The 22,373-nt window shown below is 44.0% G+C and overlaps 1 protein-coding gene and 1 long non-coding RNA gene across 4 annotated transcripts in view; one reads left to right on the forward strand and one right to left on the reverse strand.

Annotated features, from left to right (window-relative positions):
- The window catches only part of nr6a1a (nuclear receptor subfamily 6, group A, member 1a), a 134,584-nt gene that overhangs the window by 73,254 nt on the left and 38,957 nt on the right, over positions 1-22,373 (reverse strand). For all 3 annotated transcript variants that reach the window (XM_005472894.4, XM_005472895.4, XM_005472893.4), the window contains exon 2: positions 19,226-19,273. In XM_005472894.4, the coding sequence (XP_005472951.1) occupies positions 19,226-19,273 (48 nt within the window). The remainder of the gene's footprint in view (positions 1-19,225; positions 19,274-22,373) is intronic.
- Positions 101-11,018, forward strand: LOC112841810 (uncharacterized). The gene is made up of 2 exons (XR_003213196.1): positions 101-610; positions 9,434-11,018. It is a non-coding gene; the product is annotated as an uncharacterized LOC112841810 (long non-coding RNA).

A 22,373-nucleotide genomic window follows, 5' to 3' on the forward strand; every position in this document is an offset into this window, starting at 1 on the left:
CTCTCCCCCTCGGCTCCCAGGCCTCCAGCCAATCACAGCAGCCCTGGCTCCACACATGACTATGTGCTGCTGTCCGTCAACCGCCTCATATATAGTGCATGCAAGAAAATGTGGAGCAGTTCAATAACTTGTGTCGTCGCCAGACTTGTGTGTGTGTGAAGGAAGTGGGGGGTGCATGCATGTGGGAATGCGTGTGCTTGTTTATCTGTGTAAAAGCACGGAAGGAACGGGAGGTAGGGAGGGCGAGAGAGGGGGAGAGGGAGAGATTTGTAAGGCACTTGTATTTGCAAACTACTGGCTGAGTTCCCACTAGAGGCAGAGAGATCACGCTGAAAGACTGCGTGTCAGGAGTATGTATCCGTGTGTGTGTGTGTGTGTGTGTGTGTGTGTGTGTGTGTGTGTGTGTGTGTGTGTGTGTGTCTGGAAGAGAGACAGGCAGACAGTGAGCGAGAGGAACCCGTTCAACTCATTTCAGCAGTGAATTCTCAGCCAGTCTAAATGAGGTTTCTCCTCGCATATGGAAGCTTTTTGCTCTCGTGTTTGATTTTTCCCTCCTTCCGTCCAGTCACCACAGTTTCACGCTGCCGCTGAACTTTTGGTCGCACTTGACGTAAGTATTTGAACTGTTCGTCTGTCTTTTTCAATTCCAGTGTGACGGATTCAAGCATGTTTTCACTCTTTCTTCTGTACTTTCAAATTAGAGTCCATTCAAAATCTCACTCAAACCAATAGCTGCTATTTTATTTAAACAATTTTTAAACTAGTAAAAAAAGACAAAGAAACGTTTTCATTTCCAGCTAAAGCAGCATTCTTTATTCAGTGCTTGGTACGGTTTGTCCAAAACTGTGTGAGAGCAGACAGAGGCTCTGTGTGTGTGTGTGTGTGTGTGTGTGTGTGTGTTGGGGGGGCAGAGGGATTGTGTGTGCCGGACAAAGTGTGCAAAGTGTGAAGCGTCTGTGTGTGTGTGTGTGTGTCTGTCTGTCTGGATATTCTTTTTTCTTCACCTCAGCTTGCTCTGTGGGAATACGGGGCACGCTCGTCAGCAGCAGTGTTTGAGTGGGGAGGAACTGAGGCAGACAGCGGACAAAAGCAAGCAGAGGCCGGCCAGACAGGGCAGGTCAGCCATTAGAGGCTGCAGCGGAGGGACAGGTCAGCCAGCTGCTGCTGCTGCTCCGTGAGGGGAAGGGAGGTGACACCCCGGCTTTAGCACAAGGGTTAGAGTGGTCGGGGTTAAGGGGGTGTCCACGCTCTGCTTCATGACTGCCTCTCGGCGTGCTCACCTTGCAATTCTCCCGCTTTGAGAAACCCCCAGCATGCTTTGCTCATTCAGCAGGCAGAGGATGCATCAGTTGAATGAGCTAAAAATAATCTTCCATGCTGTCACAGTTAAAATGTTCTCAGTGCTGCTTTGTGTAGAAGAAATACTGACCCTGTCCAGTTCAAAAATGGCATGTCAATAAGTTAAGAAAGGCAGCAAAGTAAATGTAAATGTAGGAGGTGGTTTTTAATATAGATGCTGACAAAAGAGGAAGGATAAGAGAAACTGCGATTTCACACAGGCTGTTTTTTTTTTCTATTCCCTTTTTCGTTGGTTTCCCCCGCCGGCTCGCGTGGGGGTCGCTGGTTTTGGAATGCATTTAGTAACAGGAAATGCAGGCCGTCCCAGTTTTTTTTTTTTTTAGTCCCGGTCTGCTTTTGTCCAAAGCTTTTAATCCACTGCAAAAAACCCCCCCCAAAAAACAAAAAACAAAGCTACGTGCGTGAGGGGGAAGCAACAACTGACAAAAACATCTCCCCGGATCACAGATGTGCATCATGGCTGCTGCTACTGCAGGAAAACACATCCACAGCCATCACACAGGCTTAACACCAGGACAAACAGCTCACACATACAGACGCTAACATAAAGTCTGGGCTGGTGATGACAAAGAAAAAGCAGCTGTTACAGACGAGTATAATCGCTTTAGGACTAAAACCGACGACGACAACAGAACAGTCGCGGTCTGGAAAAGATTAATTTCAAATACAGAAGTGGACGAGGGCATGAAAGCACAGAGTACAGAGTCGTTCTGTGATATGCCTCTACATGTAGAGTCTTGTTACCCAGATACACATCTCAGCCCTCACCACCGGCAGCTGAAGTTGTACACTCTGTAACCTCCAATCAACAGAAGCTTTGAGTGGAAACTACACTCTTCGGCCCACATGCAGCTGCTAACACACAAGGGTTTTGTCTGCATGCGAGGACTTTGTTGACTGTTAAAGGATCGCATGTTACAGAGTCCTGTGCTGACACACTGATAACGTGAACTCGAGGGATTCTTTGTGTTTTGCTGAATTCTTGGTGCTTCGGGTCCGGTTATCACTTGTTGATTGGCTGATCAGTTCAGGGAAGGCAGCGGTTGTGTAAGTGCTTCTGTGACCTGTGCTCTGGATGGACTTTGGTCCCAAGCTTGGAGCTGTGTAAACCCCTCTGTGCCCTCGCAGGCCCATGTGTGTACGATATACATACACACGTGTGTATATGTGGCTTTGAATAGAAACCAGACAGCGATGCCTCCTCCACCCCTCCCATCCACCTCCTCTGTCACCACTCCCGCGCGGGACAATGAGGATTTGTCGACGCTCTGCCACAAGCCTGCTGACACAAAGCGTATAGCCTCCCCAGCCCGGAGTGGAGCAGGCTGAAGCGTAGGCAGGCGGGACACCAGCAGGAGGGCCCTGGGATTGGGGGGGACAGTGGGGGCATTTTGCAGAGGTGGGATTAGCAGACGAGAGCTCGGGGTTGGGGGATGGGGGCCTGAAATGAACAGGAAATTACAGCCTTTGATGAGGCAGAGGCAGATTTGCACAGGCTGAACTCCTCTGGGCCTCTTCCCTCTGCTTAAAAAAATCCTGTTTGAGCTGAAAATGTCAAAACACTTCAAGTCCCCCCCGCCCCCCGCTCAGCACATGTGTCATTACCCTCCAGCTAGGATGGAGTTGTTTTCTGTACACAGGTGCTTAGCAAACACTCACAAAAAAGTTTGCTATTTTTTCCCCTCCCCACACCGCTGCTTCTTCCTACTGCCGCCCCCTCCCTGGCCTTTCCTTTCCCTTCCTCTTCCTCCCTTCAGACGCCAACCATGTCATGGGAATCCTGTTAAGCTGTGTGTCCATTCGACCCATTTTCAGCCACTGGAGAAAAAAAAAAAAAAACACACAGCTCAGTCCACATCGCACTGCAGAAAAACTGCAGGCCCCGGCATTTGAATTCCGCCTTTCACATAAATATTTTAAAAGTGATGACAGCGTGGAGATTAAACACATCAAAGGAACAGCAGCAGAGACGGTGCGATAAACGCAAGTTCGGTGAGTTCGTGAACATCGTCGAGTCCAAACAGACTCAAACTGGCCTGTCACGTATGGCTGCAGAGCCCGAGGCCAAGCGTGCCGCGCTTGCTTGTTTCCTTCCTCCCTGACAATTAATTATCATCGTACAACGGCACGCCGCTACATTTGAACCTTTTAAAAGTCTCAGATGGTCCCTTCGTGCGTGTGCGTGAGTGTGTTTGAAGCACAAGGGGAGATGGTAATGCGTGCTCACTGAATATCAAGGTCGATTAGAGAGCCTCGTCTGGTCGAGCTGCAGCAGATTAGACAGGCGGAGCAGATACAGGCCGTGGGCTGGTCGTCTGGAGCTCTGACCCACATTGCTCTGATGTGCATGTCACTTCCCATTACGCTGACGGTTGGACGCCGCGTCAGCTGAGCGCCGCCGTGATCTGCATACCCTCCCCGCGGGCAAGGCCTCACTCCCCTCCATGACCTCGTGCTGTCAAATGCCAAAGCTGGCCGTGCCGTCACTCAGCTAGAGGAAGTGTTGGGCGAGTCACGACGAGGCATCGCCATCCCAGCTCTCCCATCCTGACTGCGTAGGTGGCAGCTCACACGAATCCCTGACCTTGATGCTGATACACTAACATGCAAACTTCAGGGTGTAGTGGCTGTCTCTGGGGCTCCAGAGTGCATGATGGAGGTTACTTTTCCAGCCTTCATCTTCACGTCCCTCCCCTCTGCAGTGGGGCTCGGCGAGACCTTATTGAGCTTTTTCAGTACTGACATTTCAATAAGCACTCGGACCAAAAATACATGTACCCAGGGAGGCTGTCGGTAGCGCTCCGGTGCACGCACACTTGTGTATACAGAGTAAGAGGCCTCGGTGGCGCTTGTGCAGCTGGCTGACAGAGACAGGTCTGTTTGCAGGCTGCCTCAAAGATAATTGGCAGCTACGGAGTGAAAAGCGAGCTCAGCAACAGATAAGGGCCGCGTGGAAAGCTCCATAATCAGCACGGATTAGCAAATGATAAATCATGGGTTCACGCAAGTATGCTGTCACTGCTGGAAGAGCCAGAGAGAAAGAGAGGTAGGAAGGCGAGATATGGAACGAGTGGGATAGAGAGCGTGAGAGACGAAAAGAGGAGCGTGACTAGCGGGAAGATGTGGATGTTTTTGCTGTAATTCAAAAGGAAAAACACAATAATACCATCTAGCAGGTCAGCAGGAGAGGCAGTCGGGATGGGGGGATGAAAAGAGAGGAGAAATTAAAAGCTCTGCCAACACTCGGGCTAATACAATCTTCTGCCTGTCAGATTACCTTCTTTAATCCAGAAAGGTTTAACGCCTCTTAGAAATCTGAAAGGAGACACAAATTCAGCAGAGATTTTCCTCTGCTAGAGAGAGCGAAACACAGGGAGAGGGGGAAGGTGCCAAAGCAGGAGGGTTAAGTCCCTGAGCGACTATCCGAAAAGCAGCGGCCTCGGCAACTCTGCCGTCAAACCGCAGAGGATCAGCTGACTCCGACCTCTGCGGCGTTCCAACTCAGACGTCCCCGAGTTATACCGCAGTGTCCGACGAACGTCGATATCTGCTCGACGGTCGCCCGTCTTTCATAAATACAGTAGGACAAAAAAGATGAGCTTAACTCGAGCTTAGGCGGAGCTGATCGGGTCAACAGAGCACAAAGCGCAGTGCAGCGCATTAAGGGCACAGTGTCCCCACAATCTCCTGCTGGGAAGGGGTGCAATGCTTTGTGATGTTTGGGTAACGTGGCTTCATAGAAATAAAATAAAGACAAAATACAAACGGAGCGCAGTGGCTTAGTTTAGCTTAGGAAGAACGGCGCTAAAAATGGAGGACAGGGTGGTGCAGGAAAGAGGGATGGCAGAGTAAAGACTGAAACATCACGGGTGTGACAACGAGGTGTTTCACTACACCCGACAGCGGCTTTGCTCACAGAGCGAGCTCCATCCAGCGCCTGGCTGTAAGGCGGCACGGGCGGGATTAAAGGTTGAGCAGTATCCAGGTCATTCCCCTGCTGCCTCCCACTGATAACACAAATATGAAATCAGAATTTTCACTCCCCTCGCTCTGTGCCATTGTTTGTGGGTGGGGTGGGTGCAGAAAGTGGTTTAAGATGATGATGATGACGACAATGACGAAGATGGCGACGGCCTGGTTCACCGCTCGCTGCGATTTACCGCAGCAAGTTGGAGTGCAGAGGAAACGCTGATCCTCGAGTTCTCGCCACTGCACTGCGGCGACTTCACATATTAAAAAACACGGATTATGTACCATAAGTGAGCTTTTTGGCTTCTTTCAGTGTTGTTAGCGAAACATTTCTGACTCAACTAAGGCACCAAGGCTCAAAGAGACTGTATGTCGCTAATAACGATATATATCATAGCTGAAATGCGGATTGCGGGTCTGAGTTTTGACAATGGCAGCGTTCAAAGGGGGGCGCGAGCGCGACCTGGGAATAAAGTCTGTCGAAGATAAAAAGTGGCAGCAGGCAACAGAGAAATGTCACGGTTAAATCCAGCAGACAGCCACAAAGGGCTCTCTCATCCCGCTTTGTTAGAGATCCTCAAAACTGCTGCGGGAAAGAGCCGCAGATACATATTCATCAGCCTTGGTGCTCACGACCGAAATGAGCCGACAAAGCTTTGGAGAAGAGAGAGCAGTGTGACATACAGTGCAGTTCTCTCAGGCGTGCTGCAGGAGTGGATAAGTCAGCCGCAGCCAGACTGACGTGACGCGATCAAGTGCATCGACGCCGGGTTCAAAGGTGCAGAGGCAGAGAGGAAAAACAGAAGCACGCCAATCAGCAGGGAAAAGGGGAGGATGCAAGCCTGCTGCAACGAGGAACTGACAAGGAGATGGAGGGGAGAGGTAAGAAAGAGTCACGGGTTAATGCTGAGGAAGGGACTGGCAGCAGGAATAGGCGCTGGCCTGGCCACGAGCTAAAGTTGCAAATGAAACCCCTGGAGCCTTGACGAGATGATCCATGGCACGTGGAGGCAGGGAGTTTCTGGAAAGGCTTGGCACTCCGCCTGAGGAAGTCCCTGCACTGGAGCAGGCCTGGCATGGACGCTGCAAGTTCAGCAAGTATGCTTATGAATGACTGTAAACATCCGCTAGATCCTCAGAAATATTCATAGAAAATATTCTAATGCTGTGTTTGGTCAGAACGGAGAACTGGTACTTGTAGACAAACGCTGAATCTTGAAATAGGCCGAGCCCAGAGCTTTGAGACGCAGCACCAACCTTTGTCACAGATAATCATGATGTTTAAATATTACGTAAAATGACAATATAATAGTGATCTTTGTGTGCTTGTCTAGAGTCGAGGTTACAGAGTATCTCACCAGCTCGACACGTTTGCATTTTGCCAAAACAACATAAAGTTTAGATTAATCTGACTAGATTAATGCTTATAGATGCAGAGACGACTGATTCTATGATCTGACCCTACCTACTCAACTCAAACTGAACTTAACTGTGACGTCCCAAACAAGTATGTTTGACGTTGGGGTGTCACAGTAACTGTGCACCGGTGTTAAATGTAATATTCGAAAACCAAATACTGCATTAATAAGATGCTTCGCTGTACACAGACTCTCTGTACCTGTGTTTTGAATGCAGTGCTGCCAGCAGACAAATTAATACCAACAATAATGTTTAAGATGTGATTTGTTCATTTTTCTTACCAATCAAAGCAGCTAGAAGTGTCAGTTTTAAATATAAGATCAATCCAGTGACATCATCCCGAATGCATGACATGAAGCCAGTATTACAGCTCTATTTGGAAACGTGTGACAGCTAAATGCGATACAGAGTGACCCCGCTGCACTGCAGCATCTCATTATAAACTTCTTAATTCGAGCAGATATTAAAACGTCCAATCTGACTTTAAGCCTATTTTGCGACTGACACAGCAATTAAGGCATATTTGTTGGGTTTGATTGAGTTTGCCCACCAAGAGGATCATTCGCGGCGCAAGTGATTTTAGCGATTTAATCTCCTCGTGCTCTTCCATTAGGAGATGTCTCACAGCACCAGTGGACCGTATAATGATCATTGTCAAGAGGCTTGATGGAATGGGAAAGTGTGTGAGAGCATATGCTGGCAGGCTCCCAGCCCGAGTAGCCTATTTTTGAACGAGCACTGGAGCTGTGCTGGGAGTGTTGGGTTAACTGTGGCTACAGTTATGCTAGGTGCATAACATTTGTACTGTCAGAGGAAACGCGCACATGTTAAGAAAGTTTTGGATGGTCAGCGGCAGGAACCGATACTACACATTTCCTAAATATGTTCGGTCTTATGGGTGCCTGCAGCATTTGTGAAAAGGGCACAAGAAGATTTTATACTGAGTTTCCAGGAGTTTGGAATCATTCAGCCTCTAATCCAGGATCAGTTACCTTAAATCGAACAAATCCAAGTCCAATAAAAATCATGGCCTCCTGTTCTACTCCAAGAATAAATTTCCACAGAGACCACGTTTTTCAATTTAAGTAAGTGTTTAGGTCATCAGACTTTTTCAGCAGGGTTAATGGTACCAAAGGGCAAGTGACAGTGCCACAGTTACCCTGGTCACTTTTCCCCAGCTCATTGAGGCCTAACATTACTGACATCTGCATCTCAAAACTTTGAAGCTCATTTTGCAGAATTTTGTGCATCTGTGTTGCATTGGCCTCATTTCAGGCAGCACGTACTCCTGGCTGCACAGCAGCCAGCTATGCAGGCAGCGCCACTCAGTACACAGTGTGCTTCTCATTGTCCAACCCCAGGAATGTGCTGACGACGCAGGGTTCACACTGGTTCAGTCACACTGTTGCACTCTTCCCTCTGGCCCCGTCAGCCTCTCATGCTTGCCCTCGGCTATTTTTACACCCTAAACTTTTTTAAAGTTTGTCAGTTATGCAAACTTTTTCAGTTATGATAATACCCACGCCAGTAGGAGTATTACTCAAAGGAAAAAAGGAAGTACAACCACACCTAAAACTGTTCAATAAGTCGTCAGTTTGAGGTGATGGCGTGGATGCGTAGCCCCTTAACACACGGGAAGTGGGAGTTGAGTGGGGGAAAGCTTTTGTGCATCTCGGGCTCGCAGCCAACAAGTCCAAATGCCAAAGAGGGGAAGCCATTGAAGCCTGAGCCAAGGGGCCTGAAAAATGATTACTTCCCACCTCGTCTGAGAGCAAACACACTGCAGGAAATTAGGTAGACGAGGGAGAATTTATTCAGTGAAAAGAAACCGTTTCGTCTGCCTGACCACGGCTCATAAATTCACGTGGGAATACCAAGTGATTCACAAGCTACAGTCCAATACAGAGAAGTATTTATCTATTTATCAGAGAGCCTTTCTGTGATGCCATGTTGGTCATTTTATTTAAACGGGACAATTTTGATGGACAAATAATCTTCAGAATTCCAGGTTTTGGATGATTTGGGGCGACAACACTCGGACATCGGTGATGTCTCCTCTATGGTCAGTGAACTGTGTCAAAGTGGGAGAGAGTGAATCGTGCCTCTCTTCCCAAAGTGATCATTCATTATGCAGAAAGCAGGAGAATGTGCACATCCACCATCTCAACACTAATCCTGCACAACAAATCTCTGCACAATGAGTTGCATCATCTATTCCCGAGCTCGCTAACAGGTTTCAGTTCCCCTCCAAATCAAAACCTCAACCTACATAAAGCGGCTCAATTCAATGTGAAAAGAGGATGCAGAACAAATAAAACACATTGTTCCAAGTCTCTTCTTCACTTTTGTGGGGAAGCAGGCAAAACGGGAGAGAGAGACAGAGAGCGAGACAGAGAGAGCATTAATAAAACATGACTGCATGATTTTCCAACCTCAAAGAGGCGAACACAGGAAGGCGCACTCCCAGAGCAGTAGCTGAGGTTCAGCGCAGGGTAAAGGGAACAGTAATTTCTAACTAGCTCAACACTGCAGTGCACTAGTTTAAGCTGTGGGGTATGGCAGCATTCTCTGATCACGCTCATTCGCCTCCTTCCACCAGCCTGACTGACTCTTATCTTTTGTCTTTTCAGTTGCAACTTGTCTGATTTTTTACCCTCGCTTTCTTTTTTGTTCTTTTCTGCTTCAGGCTGAACGTGACAGCAGCACAGGCTCAGCGCAGACACACGAGTCTTCTTGGTAGTTCAGTGAAAATGAAGACGATGACAATGGCGCTCATCGTGTCTGCGAGGCTATTAAAGGAAACCACAACCTTTGCATCACCGCCTCTCCTCGCTCGCTCCTGCTGGCTTCTCGTCACCATCACTCGAGGTTGCACGCCAACAAGGGTGGTAACGTGCTTTGGCATGGAGGCGCTCCACACGGGCCAAGAGATACACAGCAGCACACACTGACAGACACCAAGGCTTGTGAAACAGCACAGCTTGTCGTTTTTGTGGAAAATTACCTTCAAAGTTAATATTTCTCACCTTTATAACCACATAACACAGAAAAGTCTGGCACACCTGATGTTAGAGCAGTTTAGGGTGTCTGTGTGAGACAAATATGGGTTTTTCAAAAGCACTTTACTACCCAACAGGTAATAATTTAACATGTACTTCATGTATCAACAAAGTAACTATCAAGCTGCTCAGTATTTGAATGCAGTTAGTTTAATTCAATGCTCTTCGACAGACACCTTCCCCTAAACTGCTGTATGATCGCAGCAATTTATGTAACATCAGATTAAAAAAAGACAACTGACACTCGTGACCCGAGGCCACAAAATGACAGCTTCCCCAAAAAAGCTGTGAAAAAAAAAAATCAGTTTTTTAAAAACTAATCATATTTAATTATTTGGGGATTTTAACCCTTTAAAGGCCAGTATGTTTACATACACACCCGTACAGCTGCTGATTTTTATTATTAAAACTAAAATAATTTCAATAAAATACATTTCAAGTAGTATATGATTCAATGTTTATTAGGCCTGAGATGGTTCACGGCAGCAAGATTGATTTTCATATATTATTAGAATATTAGCTACCAATATATAGCTACTACCAAACATACACTGTCTGATGAGCTAATGATATCATGCCAGGTAAACAATGTTTCCTAGCTTTGGGTAGTCCCCAGAAGATCTGTTATAAATGATTTTACCTACTCAGGCTGTTTTTATGTAACAGCTAGCAACCACAGGCTAATAAAATACAGTACAGTAGCTAACTTCATGGCTGTCGTTTCTGCAATGCTAGCATACAGTTTACGTTTAAAAGTAAGCAATGCTAATAAACTCAATGTTTATTGATAGAGTAGAGTTAACCAAAGAAACAGCCTGCACACAAGCTAATTTTGCTGACACATTGCAACTCGTTTCTAAACTTTCAATCTTTGCTGACTATTAGCAAAACAAACTTGGCAAAACATCTGAAAGGCTGACACCCTGTAACATTAACAGTCAAAAAAGCTACATTTACTCAGATATATTCAGCTGCTCCCTTATTCAGTTGAAGTCAGTGTTAATTCACAATTATTCATGTCTAAAAATGTTATTCTTCTCTTCAAGTCCAAGACTGAAACAGAGAAAAAGCTACGGAGAACCAGACAGAAACAGCGAGCGAGCTGTGGCTCAATAGATCTGGACAGACAAGAGTTGCTCTAATCTATATTTTGAAAATTGTCTCTTGAGTTTGTCATTTCCCCGTCTGTGATAATAAAAATGTCATCACGTATCAAGTATTTTACTGAATATTAGTATCAAGTTTGAAATCCTAGTATAGTGACGATCCTATTTACAGGTTCTTACAGCTCAACACATTTTACAATGTTTACTTTACTAAAATGTTGTGTTTGTAAAACAGTCACTCTCTGGTGCCCGTGGGGAACATTCAACGCTGTCGGTGAGTTTGAGCTCTGACTGAAAACCATCGACCGTTGACTGTACCTTGAGGGACACCACAGCACAAATGACTCTGGATTTTAGTTCTGCTCTTATTAACTGCAACATTTAAGAAAACAAAACAAAACAACAACATCTGGACATGGACTCTGGATCAAGCCTGTCACCATCGAGTCTCCTGCACAGATCTCATCAGAGGAGCTGCACCTCTGGAAGAGCTTACTCTTAAGGCTGCAATAAACATTCATTGCTGTCGGTGGGTTTGCAACAGAATAACTCACTGATCAATGAATGCAGACTGCGGTTCAAACACCCCATTACCCAAACACCAAGACTGGGTTTAAAGAAGAAGCTTGTTTTGTAGAAGGCCTCCAAGAGAAAGACAGAAGAGAGGGTGGGTTCACCAAATGAAGAAAGTGATCAGATAATAAAGCAGTGAATGTGACTGGGGCCGGGCTCCTGTGGAGGGGAGCTCATGTTGTGTAATATAATTGTTCACAGAAATAATTGTGACACACATGAAGTCTGAGATTGCCAAAGCAGCAGCAGATGCTACTTTAACTCCCAGTAACATGGGAGTAATGGATGTACTGGATGCACACACAGAAGCCCTGCGTGCATCTGTACATAAGACTTATTTTAAATTACCATCACTGATCCTGCCCTATGAACACTTTTTCAAACATATACCAGTTTTTTGTTAACAGCTAGCGGTGTGTAGAGCCATAATTTGTCCTGGTTTTCACCCAGGTTTAAGTAACATCCACCTCTGACGCTTCCAAAGTAATGAAAGGAATTAGCTCTTTGGGTAAACTGAGACACAACACACCCTGAGCTGCTGATTACCCAGCAGCCCTCTGTTTATAAGGACTATTCAGGGTAACAAGGATTCTAATGATATGCAATCTCATGAACCTACTACGGTCATTTTAAACATGCGATTTCAGAAACATTATTAGCCGGACTAATAAATCCTGAAACTATCTGTGTGGACGGATCCCAGCAGCAAATTCTTCAAATGCTGCTTTGGCAGATGAAGTCAGTATACAGAACACACATACACCTTTGCTCTAGAACTTCATACACATATTACATGTTTAGTACATCACTTAGTTTAAATTGTTGTGCATTTCTGAAAGCATACCAAAGCAGGATTATGATTGTCCATATGTATACTGCACCTTCTGCACAACGAGCACCGTCACACGGCTGGTGTGTCTGTTTGTTTGTGTGTCTGTGTGCGGTTAGAATTCTGAATGTTGTTATCCACTGTTGTTGTGCAGCCGTTAGTGTAAAATTACACAATAACCACAAAGTAACAGCGGGGGGGGGGCAAACTGAAACACATCTACAAAATTACTTTTTTGTCTTTTTTATGGCAATTAAATTCAAAAAAGAAGTTGATCAGAGGGAGCAAGCGATTTCTCTTAACCTCCTAAGACCAGAACTCATGGCATGCGTTTTTAAAGTCTCTTTGCTATTTGGCCCGATTGGCACCTCATGAATGTAAAAAAAAAAAAAAGAATTATCTTTTTACCCGATTTTGTTTACAAGGGCCTGATATCCACATATGAGGACATTTGTTTTAAATTTCAATAGAACAGTGGCTGTATAATGTCCTCGTAAGTCAATATCAGGCCTTTGTAGAGCAAAATTTAGTATTTTGGTCTGGACAATGTCCACATAAAATCATCTAAAAACACAAACAAAGAAGATTTTAAGACTGTTTTACCCACAGTGGGCCTGTCAGAGTCCCAGCACCTGCTAGTACAACACTGGGTTTTAATCGTGCACATATGTAAGGACAGAATTCTTAATTTCTTAATCATAAATGCTCCGAAAGTGAGGAAGGAAGAATTTTACTGAAACTTGGTTTTCCATACATCAGCAGAGTGACACATTTTGGATCAAACAAAAACTCGGACATGGGATAATCTAAGAACATTAATATATCATAGAATACAATATGTCACTGAAAGGAAGAATTAGAACCACTCCCTGTATAATCTTATCATCTGTTTATTATTGGTGTCACTGTATCGTATGACTGATGCATTACTGAGAATGACTAAAGCATGTTTTTCTTTTTTCCAGGCTTCATGTGATTGGTGATTCCCTGAATCCTGGCTCTGTGTGAATATCAAGGACACCACTTTGCATTTCTTTAGCATTACTGTTATGTTCTGGTGACTGTTCCCTCAGTGTGGGCAGTCCCAACGTAGGCAGGGGGCTCGGTGTGTTGCCTGAAGCGGTCTTCCCACTACGATCCAGATGCTGAATTCCACAACCCAAGTTTTCCATTACTAACTGAAAGCCTGAGCGATAGTTCTGCTCCTGTTTGTTAATGTGGCCTCGTTTTCCTTTAGTCAGGCTGGAAATACAACAAGCTACAAAGTCAATCATACTTCATGACATTCCAGGAATTCCAAGGCTAGAAGTGAGCCTGTCAGGGACATGGCAGCTGTGGGGGGTTGAATTTTAGCTTTTGGTAATTACACGACCGGCACCCAAACATATTATGACTTCAGTTTATAATCACCTTAAATATGATTAAATATATACACTTTTTTAAGGGAAACAGTTGAGCCTTATTTCCATATGTCACTGGAGGAGATACAGACATGTGGGAATAATCGTGCTGTAATTGCCCTGTAAGGTTATGTTAACATGCTGGGAAATTTCAAACACACTGATGTTTTTCCAGCCAGAGTAGACCCCCAAACTGTGTGTGTGTGTGTGTGTGTGTGTGTGTGTGTGTGTGTGTGTGTGTGTGTGTGTGTGTGTGTTTTTTACATTTACAGTGGGAAAGTGTTGGAGGGGGCACTGAGGAGCAGCCTGCGTCACTTAACTGGTTTACCGAGCAGCAGACGGACACAGATCCATTTTGCGTACATATCTGTGTATTATCACTAAGGGAGCAAAAAATAGACTCCGTGCACAAATCCATGTTTAAAATACTACAATATCTTATGAAAGAAAGAACTGAAAAGTTAAATACTTTGACCTGAGCACAAAAAACAACTGAAGATGAATGTAGAGAGAATAAATTTAAATGTCGACCTTTGTAAAGAAATCCTCTTATTTGGGATTCGGCTGCAGCAGAAAACACTCGTCTTCTATAAACTGGAGCTACTCTAAGTCTGCTGCATTTCTAAAGCTCCAGGTAAACTGTGCTGGCATTCAGTGAGGAACTAATGTACAAATAACTGAGTAAATGAGATGTCAGCGCAGGTTCTCTGCAACTGTGAGTAAAGTGGACTATCTACAGAGGCCTGCACGCGGCGGATGGATATGGTTTGCTACTTATATCAGGGCCACACAAACTGTGTTTGTTTATGCCTGTGGTGTTAGGCTTTGTCATCATACACTGTGAAGTTATAGGCACTGACACTGGGAACTGCGTGACCCACTTCTCCCTGACCTGGAAACACTCCGCAGGCTGACCTGCAGTCCAACGCCAACACGACTCGCATCAAGCGAAAAAAAAAAAAAGGCACAGCGAATGAAATCTAGGCTCAACATAAATTATTAAAAGGCTAAAACGATGACAAAGCACAGAGGTCAGCAGAGCCCTGCCATGTTCTGAGCAGGGAGAAGAAAAGAGAAATGAAAGAAGAAGAAATTTGTCTTTACTCTTCTAACAGTGAAATCCACTCTATGGGAGCTAAAGGGAATAAAGAGGAGGCAGTGGCAAGTGTTTGACTGTTCTGCTGTGTAGCACGCAGGAAAATCAAAACCTGGTGATCCTGAATGACTTCTGGACACAGCCATATGAAGTTAGCCCAGTTATGTGAGGACAAAGGAAAGGCATGTGCTGGGCACAGGCCAAGTACTTCCATATGGGTGTTGAGTTCACTGGGTCCAGGTGGCACGTGGGATCATACGTCACATGGAGGTCCAGCAGGGATCTACTGCCCCCTTATGGTGTGAGCTGTGGAGTGGTGCATTCACGAGGCACGTTTGCATTACAGGTCAGCTGCTTTAGCACATCTCAGATCTCATCGTCCGAAACAGCAACACAGCGCTGGTCTGCAGCTGCCTCAAAGCCTTTAACACATGACACTTTTTGTGTAGTGACTCTACCAGTAAAACCAAATGAGAAGCAGCTTTGACGTTGTGTAAAGAGTGTTTATTTTGTCAGAATGATGACAACTCCAGAAACGTATTCCACATCTTCTCCTTTTCTAACAGTCCTGTCCTTGATACAAACTACTGATGGATCAGCTTGACATCTCCCCATACTCCCCGTCCATGGGCAGCAGCACCAGGAAAATAAGGGCCGTAGCAAATTCACCACACAGATAAAGTATTCTGCTGTTCTATGACCTTTCATTTCACTGTTACACTGTAACTGTTTGCAAATATTTTAGCACATCAGAGCGAACAATGAGAACAATGACATGAAAGGACTTCGCATGACTTTCATCCAACAGCTGAGCCAAAGCAACAACTTACATATTAGAATATTATAAATATCATAAAACCCGTCCTACGTGTCATGTCAACATTTAACCTTCATCATTTGTAATCTGCACCACTGCAGAGGTCACTGATTAATTAATGAACGTGAGGTAAAAACCCTGCAATATTCCATATGAGTAAACACAGAGTGACAGTGGAGACAAAGAGCTCATCCCTACCTTTATAAAGTATTTATTTGTCATACCAATTTATGGGAATGAATTTCGGTATGATAACTGAAGGAACAAAACTGATATACAAACTAAATGTATCAATTTTTGCTCGCGGTCAACCAGGTACACTCTGATAGATGCAAAAAGAAGTAAATGGTGTTCTTAAACTATTTCATGGCCTCTTTTTCTTTATATACCACAAGTCCACATGCACTAAGATGGACATGAAATACATATATTACATTATTTTGCTTTGTTTCTACTTTGAGTAGAACAGTTACAGGACTCAGTGAGAAACGGTGTGTACAGATCCAGCCAGTCCAACTGCTCAGGGACAAAGTTGAGAAGAGAAAGTCCCGTCCCCACCTGGTAATGATTAACCACGAAACCACAGACCATCACCAAAGGACACTGATAAGCCATTGGTCACAGAAGGGGAGGGGGTCAGAGAAGAATGAGGACCAGGTCAGCACAGGGGCGACTGGAGGCAGAGCTCAAAACACGAAATTAACAACTACATTTAAAATCGAAAATATACATAAACTACAAATTAATTTTGAAACCTATGGAAATGTCCTTCACTGAAATAAAGTGACCCATTACCCAACCCTGCAGCTTCCAGCTGATTAACAATAATGAGTCTAATTCAGTCGTTTATTTTCGTCCATCTTTAAACAACTTAATCACTCCAAAACCACATTCACCAAATTTTTTCAATAACTAAATGTCATGAATTTGCTTCTTTCTTCCACAACAAATGTTCTAGTTTTAGAGGTAATGTGTCCTGTTCTAGTTTATCTAGCACTGCTTCACATTCTTATCACACTACTGCTGTGAGCTCAAAGTCCACATACCTGCTAATTCTACAAATCTAGAGACCATTTCAGTTGGATCCCATCCACCCAGCTCTGTTTCTCTCAAATGTGCTGTAATAACTCCACTACTCCAGAGCCATGAGTATTTAATAATTATAGATATTTCCAAACTGTCTTTCTCAGCAAAACATTTGGGAAAAAAACATTTACAAACAGCTGTATGAATAACTTCTCACAGTCTGTAATGATAAGGACCAATAAGGCTTCAGAAACAGTAACAGCTCTTACTAAAGTCACCGAGGACCTGAAGACCAGCAGTGACTCACAGTCGTGGTTTTATTTGATCCCTTTAATATTTATTCAAAGACTTCATGATTCTGTTGGTTTAACAGGTCAGGTTCCTGATTGGTTTACATCACAGTTAAAGGGTCAAACTTTTAATATGTTGATCGATTACTTTAGATCTGCACAGGCTTCAGTCAGGGGTTCCTCAAGGGTCTGTCCTTGGTCTACTACTCTTTAACCTTTACATCTACCATTTTGGTAATAATATTAAGAGTTATAATGTATCCTACTGCTCTTATGTAGGTGATACAAAGTTATACTTGTCATTTTCCTCTGATCTTCTAACTTCACACTGAGCTGCACTGACAGTAACTGCTGATGTCTCAAAACTCTGAGACGAGACAGATATTTCTCATTTGTCTAAATTTGATCAGATTTAACTTCTTAATAATTTTAGAATAATAATATTAATAAGGCCACCAGAACTCCTTCCAATTACTTGAAAAATATATCAAAAGTAAAAAAAACCTGACTCTGACCTGGCATTCATAACAAGCAGGTCAGATTATTGTAACGCTGTACCTGTAGGACTTTCAGTAGAACTAGTTCAGCACATTCAAATGCAGCAGCCGGGATCCTTACACATACACAGGAAAATATTATTCCCAGTAATAAAGGCACTTCCATGGCTCCCTGTTCAAGACAGACCTTCTATTAATTCAAACACACTCAGTGTTTTTGGCCCGAGGTTCATCTCTGACATGCTCAGTTAACTATTCTCAGAATCAAATCAAATGTCACTGCTGCACGAATTCAAGAGATTTGCATGAATTTGACTTTTAAATGGTTAACTTCCAATGAGAGAAGTGACTGATGGAAATGAACATGTGAGTGATGAAGTATGCAGCTCTTTCTTTTTTAAATGGACTTCACCTCTTTACCCTCCTTCCCCAAAGAGCTCTGAACATCTGTGGCCAGGACAGCACACTGTCATAGGTTTACAGCCCTATGGTGGACAAATCCATCTCCAATAAATGACCATCTGCTGCTTTGTGACCACATTAATACACGATTCACCTTCAGAGATAGAAATTCTAGTGAAGAAGAAACATTTAAGAGATAACACAGTTGATATTAGGACTTCATGTACTGGGCTAGTGTTGGAAACAGCTGCTGCTAACTCAGCTATCTGGTCCCTGACCTGGCTTTTTTTGGTCACTGAATGGAGGTCTGTGAATTCCCAGCCCTGTCACAGCATTTACAAGCGGAGGAGCCTTTCTTCAGCCCCCCTTGACCTCTGCGTCACCCTTGCCCAGTGCGTGCACTGCAGCATCCTGGGAGGAGAATAGGGCTAACAGAGCGAACCCACCTCGTCAAGTTTACAACCCAATCATGCCTGGCCTCATAAATCCACGCCTTCTCCTGCAGCAAGCTGACAATGCCCACCATTCAGTGTGTGTGCAGGTTTAATAGTTCCTCTCTGGCTTCCTTCTACTTCTTAGCGACCCCTCCTCCACACACACACACAGCCTTTTTTCCTCTTGCAGGTTTATGGAGGAACTATGAGCAGAGCTGCACACAAACAGGTCAGCGTGGAGTCACGGTGAGGTCAGCACTTTTTGAACTGTGCATGACCTATGACCCTCTCCATGGTGCCACCTGGCGCTCCAATGGCAGCCAGGGGAGTCCTGTGTGAACTTCATCTGAACCTGGACCTTAACATTGGACCACTGCCTCACCCTGTCCCCCTGCAGCCAGCTTCCCCTGAAACCAGGAGTCACGTCTTCCTGACACATTTCTACACCTTGCGTTGTAGCTCTGCACTCCGTCCACCGCACAGAGATGTTGAAGACAACAAAGAGGCTGTTTACTTTCATTTATTTAAGTTCTCTGAGATCACAGACCATTGTTACCACTCGTTATTTACACATATGAAATGTGTAAATGTGTTTAAACACTTCATATCCACTTGTTGGATTTCACTCTCCCCATGCTCCTCTGAATGGAAGCGGCTGTCGTTGGCTTTATGCCTCCCTCTTGTGGTTTTAATTGGAAACTAGAACTTATTTATTAATTCACAACTCTGTACTTTACCACTAGAGGGAGATCTTTCTCTAAAGATCTTTTCCAAGATCAAGAAACTAAAAGTGAGGTTCAGTGTTGTTCGACCAGAAAAGTTAATGTTTTTTGGAGTAAACAGACAGTGGGGGCAAATGTAACTAAATATTTTTGATTAGTAATAAAACAGGAAAGTAAGGGAATATAAGATTGAAATCTGACAGGTAAGTGCAGGTTTATGAACTTACCCATGCTGTTGTTGTGCTCAGTTTCAAGCTGATGATCACTGTAAAAACCTGCAGAAAAGAGGTACGAGGTTAGTGTTCCAACTGTTACAGAATACTGGGAATTATGATAACATTAACAAAAAGGACTCACAAACTCAAAAGTGCAATTAACTGTTCTAAGTCACAAGAGTGATAGCAGGAAGTTTGGCTTTTTTTAGTTTAGCAGTTCAGTCAGACTTGAGTTGTGCCTGTAGCCCATACATCCACACTGACCAATGCTACTGCTCAGGGTAGCTGAGCAGGTAGAGCAGGGCGTCTATTAACGGGTTGGTGGTTCAGTCCCTTGCTGCTCTGCTCTGCACGCCAAATACACCAACCCCATGTTGCTCTCTGATGTACTGGAGATGTCCAACGTGCGTGAATGTTAGATAGAAAGCTTGTGCGAATGGGTGAATGAGGCAAGTTACATAAAGCACTTTGAGTGCTCAGGTAGAGCAGAAAAGCCATTTAAGACCAGTCCATTCATTTAAGCTGGAAGTCTGGAGGCTACAGCACAGTGGGAACAACAGTGAGCAGAGCAGACATACTGAGCTGAGTAGGATTGACTGAGTAGGATGCATGTAGAGAAAGCCCCCCGAAGCCCAACATCAGAAGAACACACCAGGCAGCTAAGCATAAGAAACTGACACACAAGCTCACCACAAAATGTTGCCAGGTCTGATCTCTAAATCTCTACTGCAACAATCAGACAGTAGGAACATAATTTCACATGCACAACATCAAAGTGTGGATCCATCCTGTTTTATTTCAGTGGTACAGGATTCACACACCAACAGAATATTGTTTAAACACCACAGCCTAAGACTATTATGCTTTTCTGAAGATAGCTTATCCATCTTCTGATACTAGATCTCACGGTGAAATAGGAGACTTGCATCATGGATGTGTGAAAGATGTTTCAATCCAAATAAACAAAGTGTCTTAACCTCCTAAGACCCGAACTCTTTCATGGCATGCATTTTTAATTTTTCTTTGCTATTTGGGTTGATTGGGACCTAAAGAATGTAAAAACAAATAATTACCAGATTTTTTTTTTATCTAATTTTTGTTTTTGAGAAAAATGAGATCCACATATGATAGAACAGTGGCAGTATAATGTCCTCGTAAGTGGATATCAGGCTCTTGTAGAGAAAAATTAAGTATTTTGGTCTAGATGTCCCAAAATGTTACGTCCACATATGTGGACGCCAGGTCCTAAGAGGTTTAACATCTTTTCACCTGTAACCTCATCACAAACGTTCACGTCTTACTTTAGCAAACTCAGCATCAATCTCCTTTATTTTAAGTTATTTTTTGTGTAAATAGATTCAGATGATCTGTTATCTCCTTCTGGTTCATGACTCATGTTCACCCCTGTGACCAATCTCCCACCACAACAGGCCGTTTTATGAAAGATTCAGTGTGAAGCCTGTAAGGAAACTCTTTCTGATCCTCTTGGTGATTTTAAACTAAGCAGCATGTGAGGAGCAGCACAGGCTTGCAGTATCATATAGTGATGCATATACTGCTTTATCATCCTGTTGGCTCCACTGAGACTAGAATTTACAATATAAGCATAATGTTGTATTTAAAGTAATGATGAAGATCATGCACCCCTCAGGAAAGTGTTATGTGAGGTCATTCAGCAGGGGAAAAGCACAACTGGCAGCTCGAGGAGTCTCCCTCTGCTGGCCTATGAGATGAATGCAGTTTTAAGGTGCTTCCACTTTAAGACTGGAAAGCTGTATCCATTGTCTATACACTATATGGTCACCAACAAGGCGTCCAAGCATAGCTGGACTGGCCATCGCCTTCTTCTCTCGTTCTCTCCACCTCCCTCTCCTGTTGCTACTTCAATCATGAAACTGACCAATGATCAGCTGATCAGCTTTTCTGTCGCAAGTCCCGAGTCTCTTATGTTTATCGCCCACTTCGCGCCAGAAAGAGGAAACCAGTGGATGTCGCGTTAAACAACAGCAGCACGTTTAAGCTTGATCAGCTGTTGTTAGAAATTATTTAATATTAATTTCTAGTATCAGCTGATGTTTGCTGGAGCCACAGCTGTAAAGCTGCTGGTCATGATATCGGTTTGGATATGTGGTGAGAGGGAAACATGAAGATGAAACCAGGAGATGTCCTTACTGAATCATCAGAGTCAAACAGGTGATGGAGAAACAGGTTTACCTTTTAGGTGACATGAATGAGTTGAAGTTATGAACTGTTTCTGAGAGACAAATAACACCAGGATCCTTTTCTATGTAGCTGACGGCTGGTAACTGTGCAGGGGCGGGTCTAGCAAAGTTTTGCCAGGGGGGCATTAACAGGGAAAGGGGGGCACAAAGAAATACTTTTCTTTGTTATTCTCATTTAAAATGTCTACCTTTTAATAAATAATTATCTGAAGCTTACAACCAAAGTTTTCATCTGATCTAAAATGTATAGAAGTCCATTATTGTATAGAGTAAATATTAAGTCTAATATACCCTAGTAAGCTATACTACTTTTTCCTTTGGGAAGATACCATCTGTGCAGTCTGCAATTCTGTTGAAGAAAGATGTTGAATCTATTTAATTATTGTAGAAAAATTATTGGTTTGTGTGCATCATGAGGCGGAGGGTGGGGGGTGGTTCCCTATTTTTTTTCCGGGAGTTGGCAACCCTATTAGTTAAGTTGTTTAATATTTCCAGTAAATACTGTTTAGAATACCAGAATACGGAGGACGGTGTAGGTTTAAGATTAGACTGATACTCAAAGGAGTTTGCAAAGAAAAGCGTCTGGACCAGGATCACCAGGGGGTCCTTTGTCCCTCCTTGGGGGGATACTCCCACTGGGTTTAAATCTGGGACTCTCGGCCATTTGACCTTAGAACTGAAGAAGCTTCTCGGATGAGAGGTGAAACGTCTTCAAGCAACTTAAAGAAGTCCAGACGCTTTTCTTTGCAAACTCCTTTGACTACGATGACCTGGATGACTGAGAACCTTCACAGACATATTAGACTGATACATATATACCAACAAAACCGTGTACATCACTGTCACAACAGTGTTTGTTTTCATACAAAGGCTTTATGGCTTTTCCTATAATACCTGGTGGGTCGGTCACTAGTCAAAATGCCCGGGCTGATTTTTTT

The sequence above is a fragment of the Oreochromis niloticus genome, linkage group LG12 (assembly GCF_001858045.2).
Source record: "Oreochromis niloticus isolate F11D_XX linkage group LG12, O_niloticus_UMD_NMBU, whole genome shotgun sequence".
In the NCBI taxonomy this organism is placed as follows: domain Eukaryota; kingdom Metazoa; phylum Chordata; class Actinopteri; order Cichliformes; family Cichlidae; genus Oreochromis; species Oreochromis niloticus.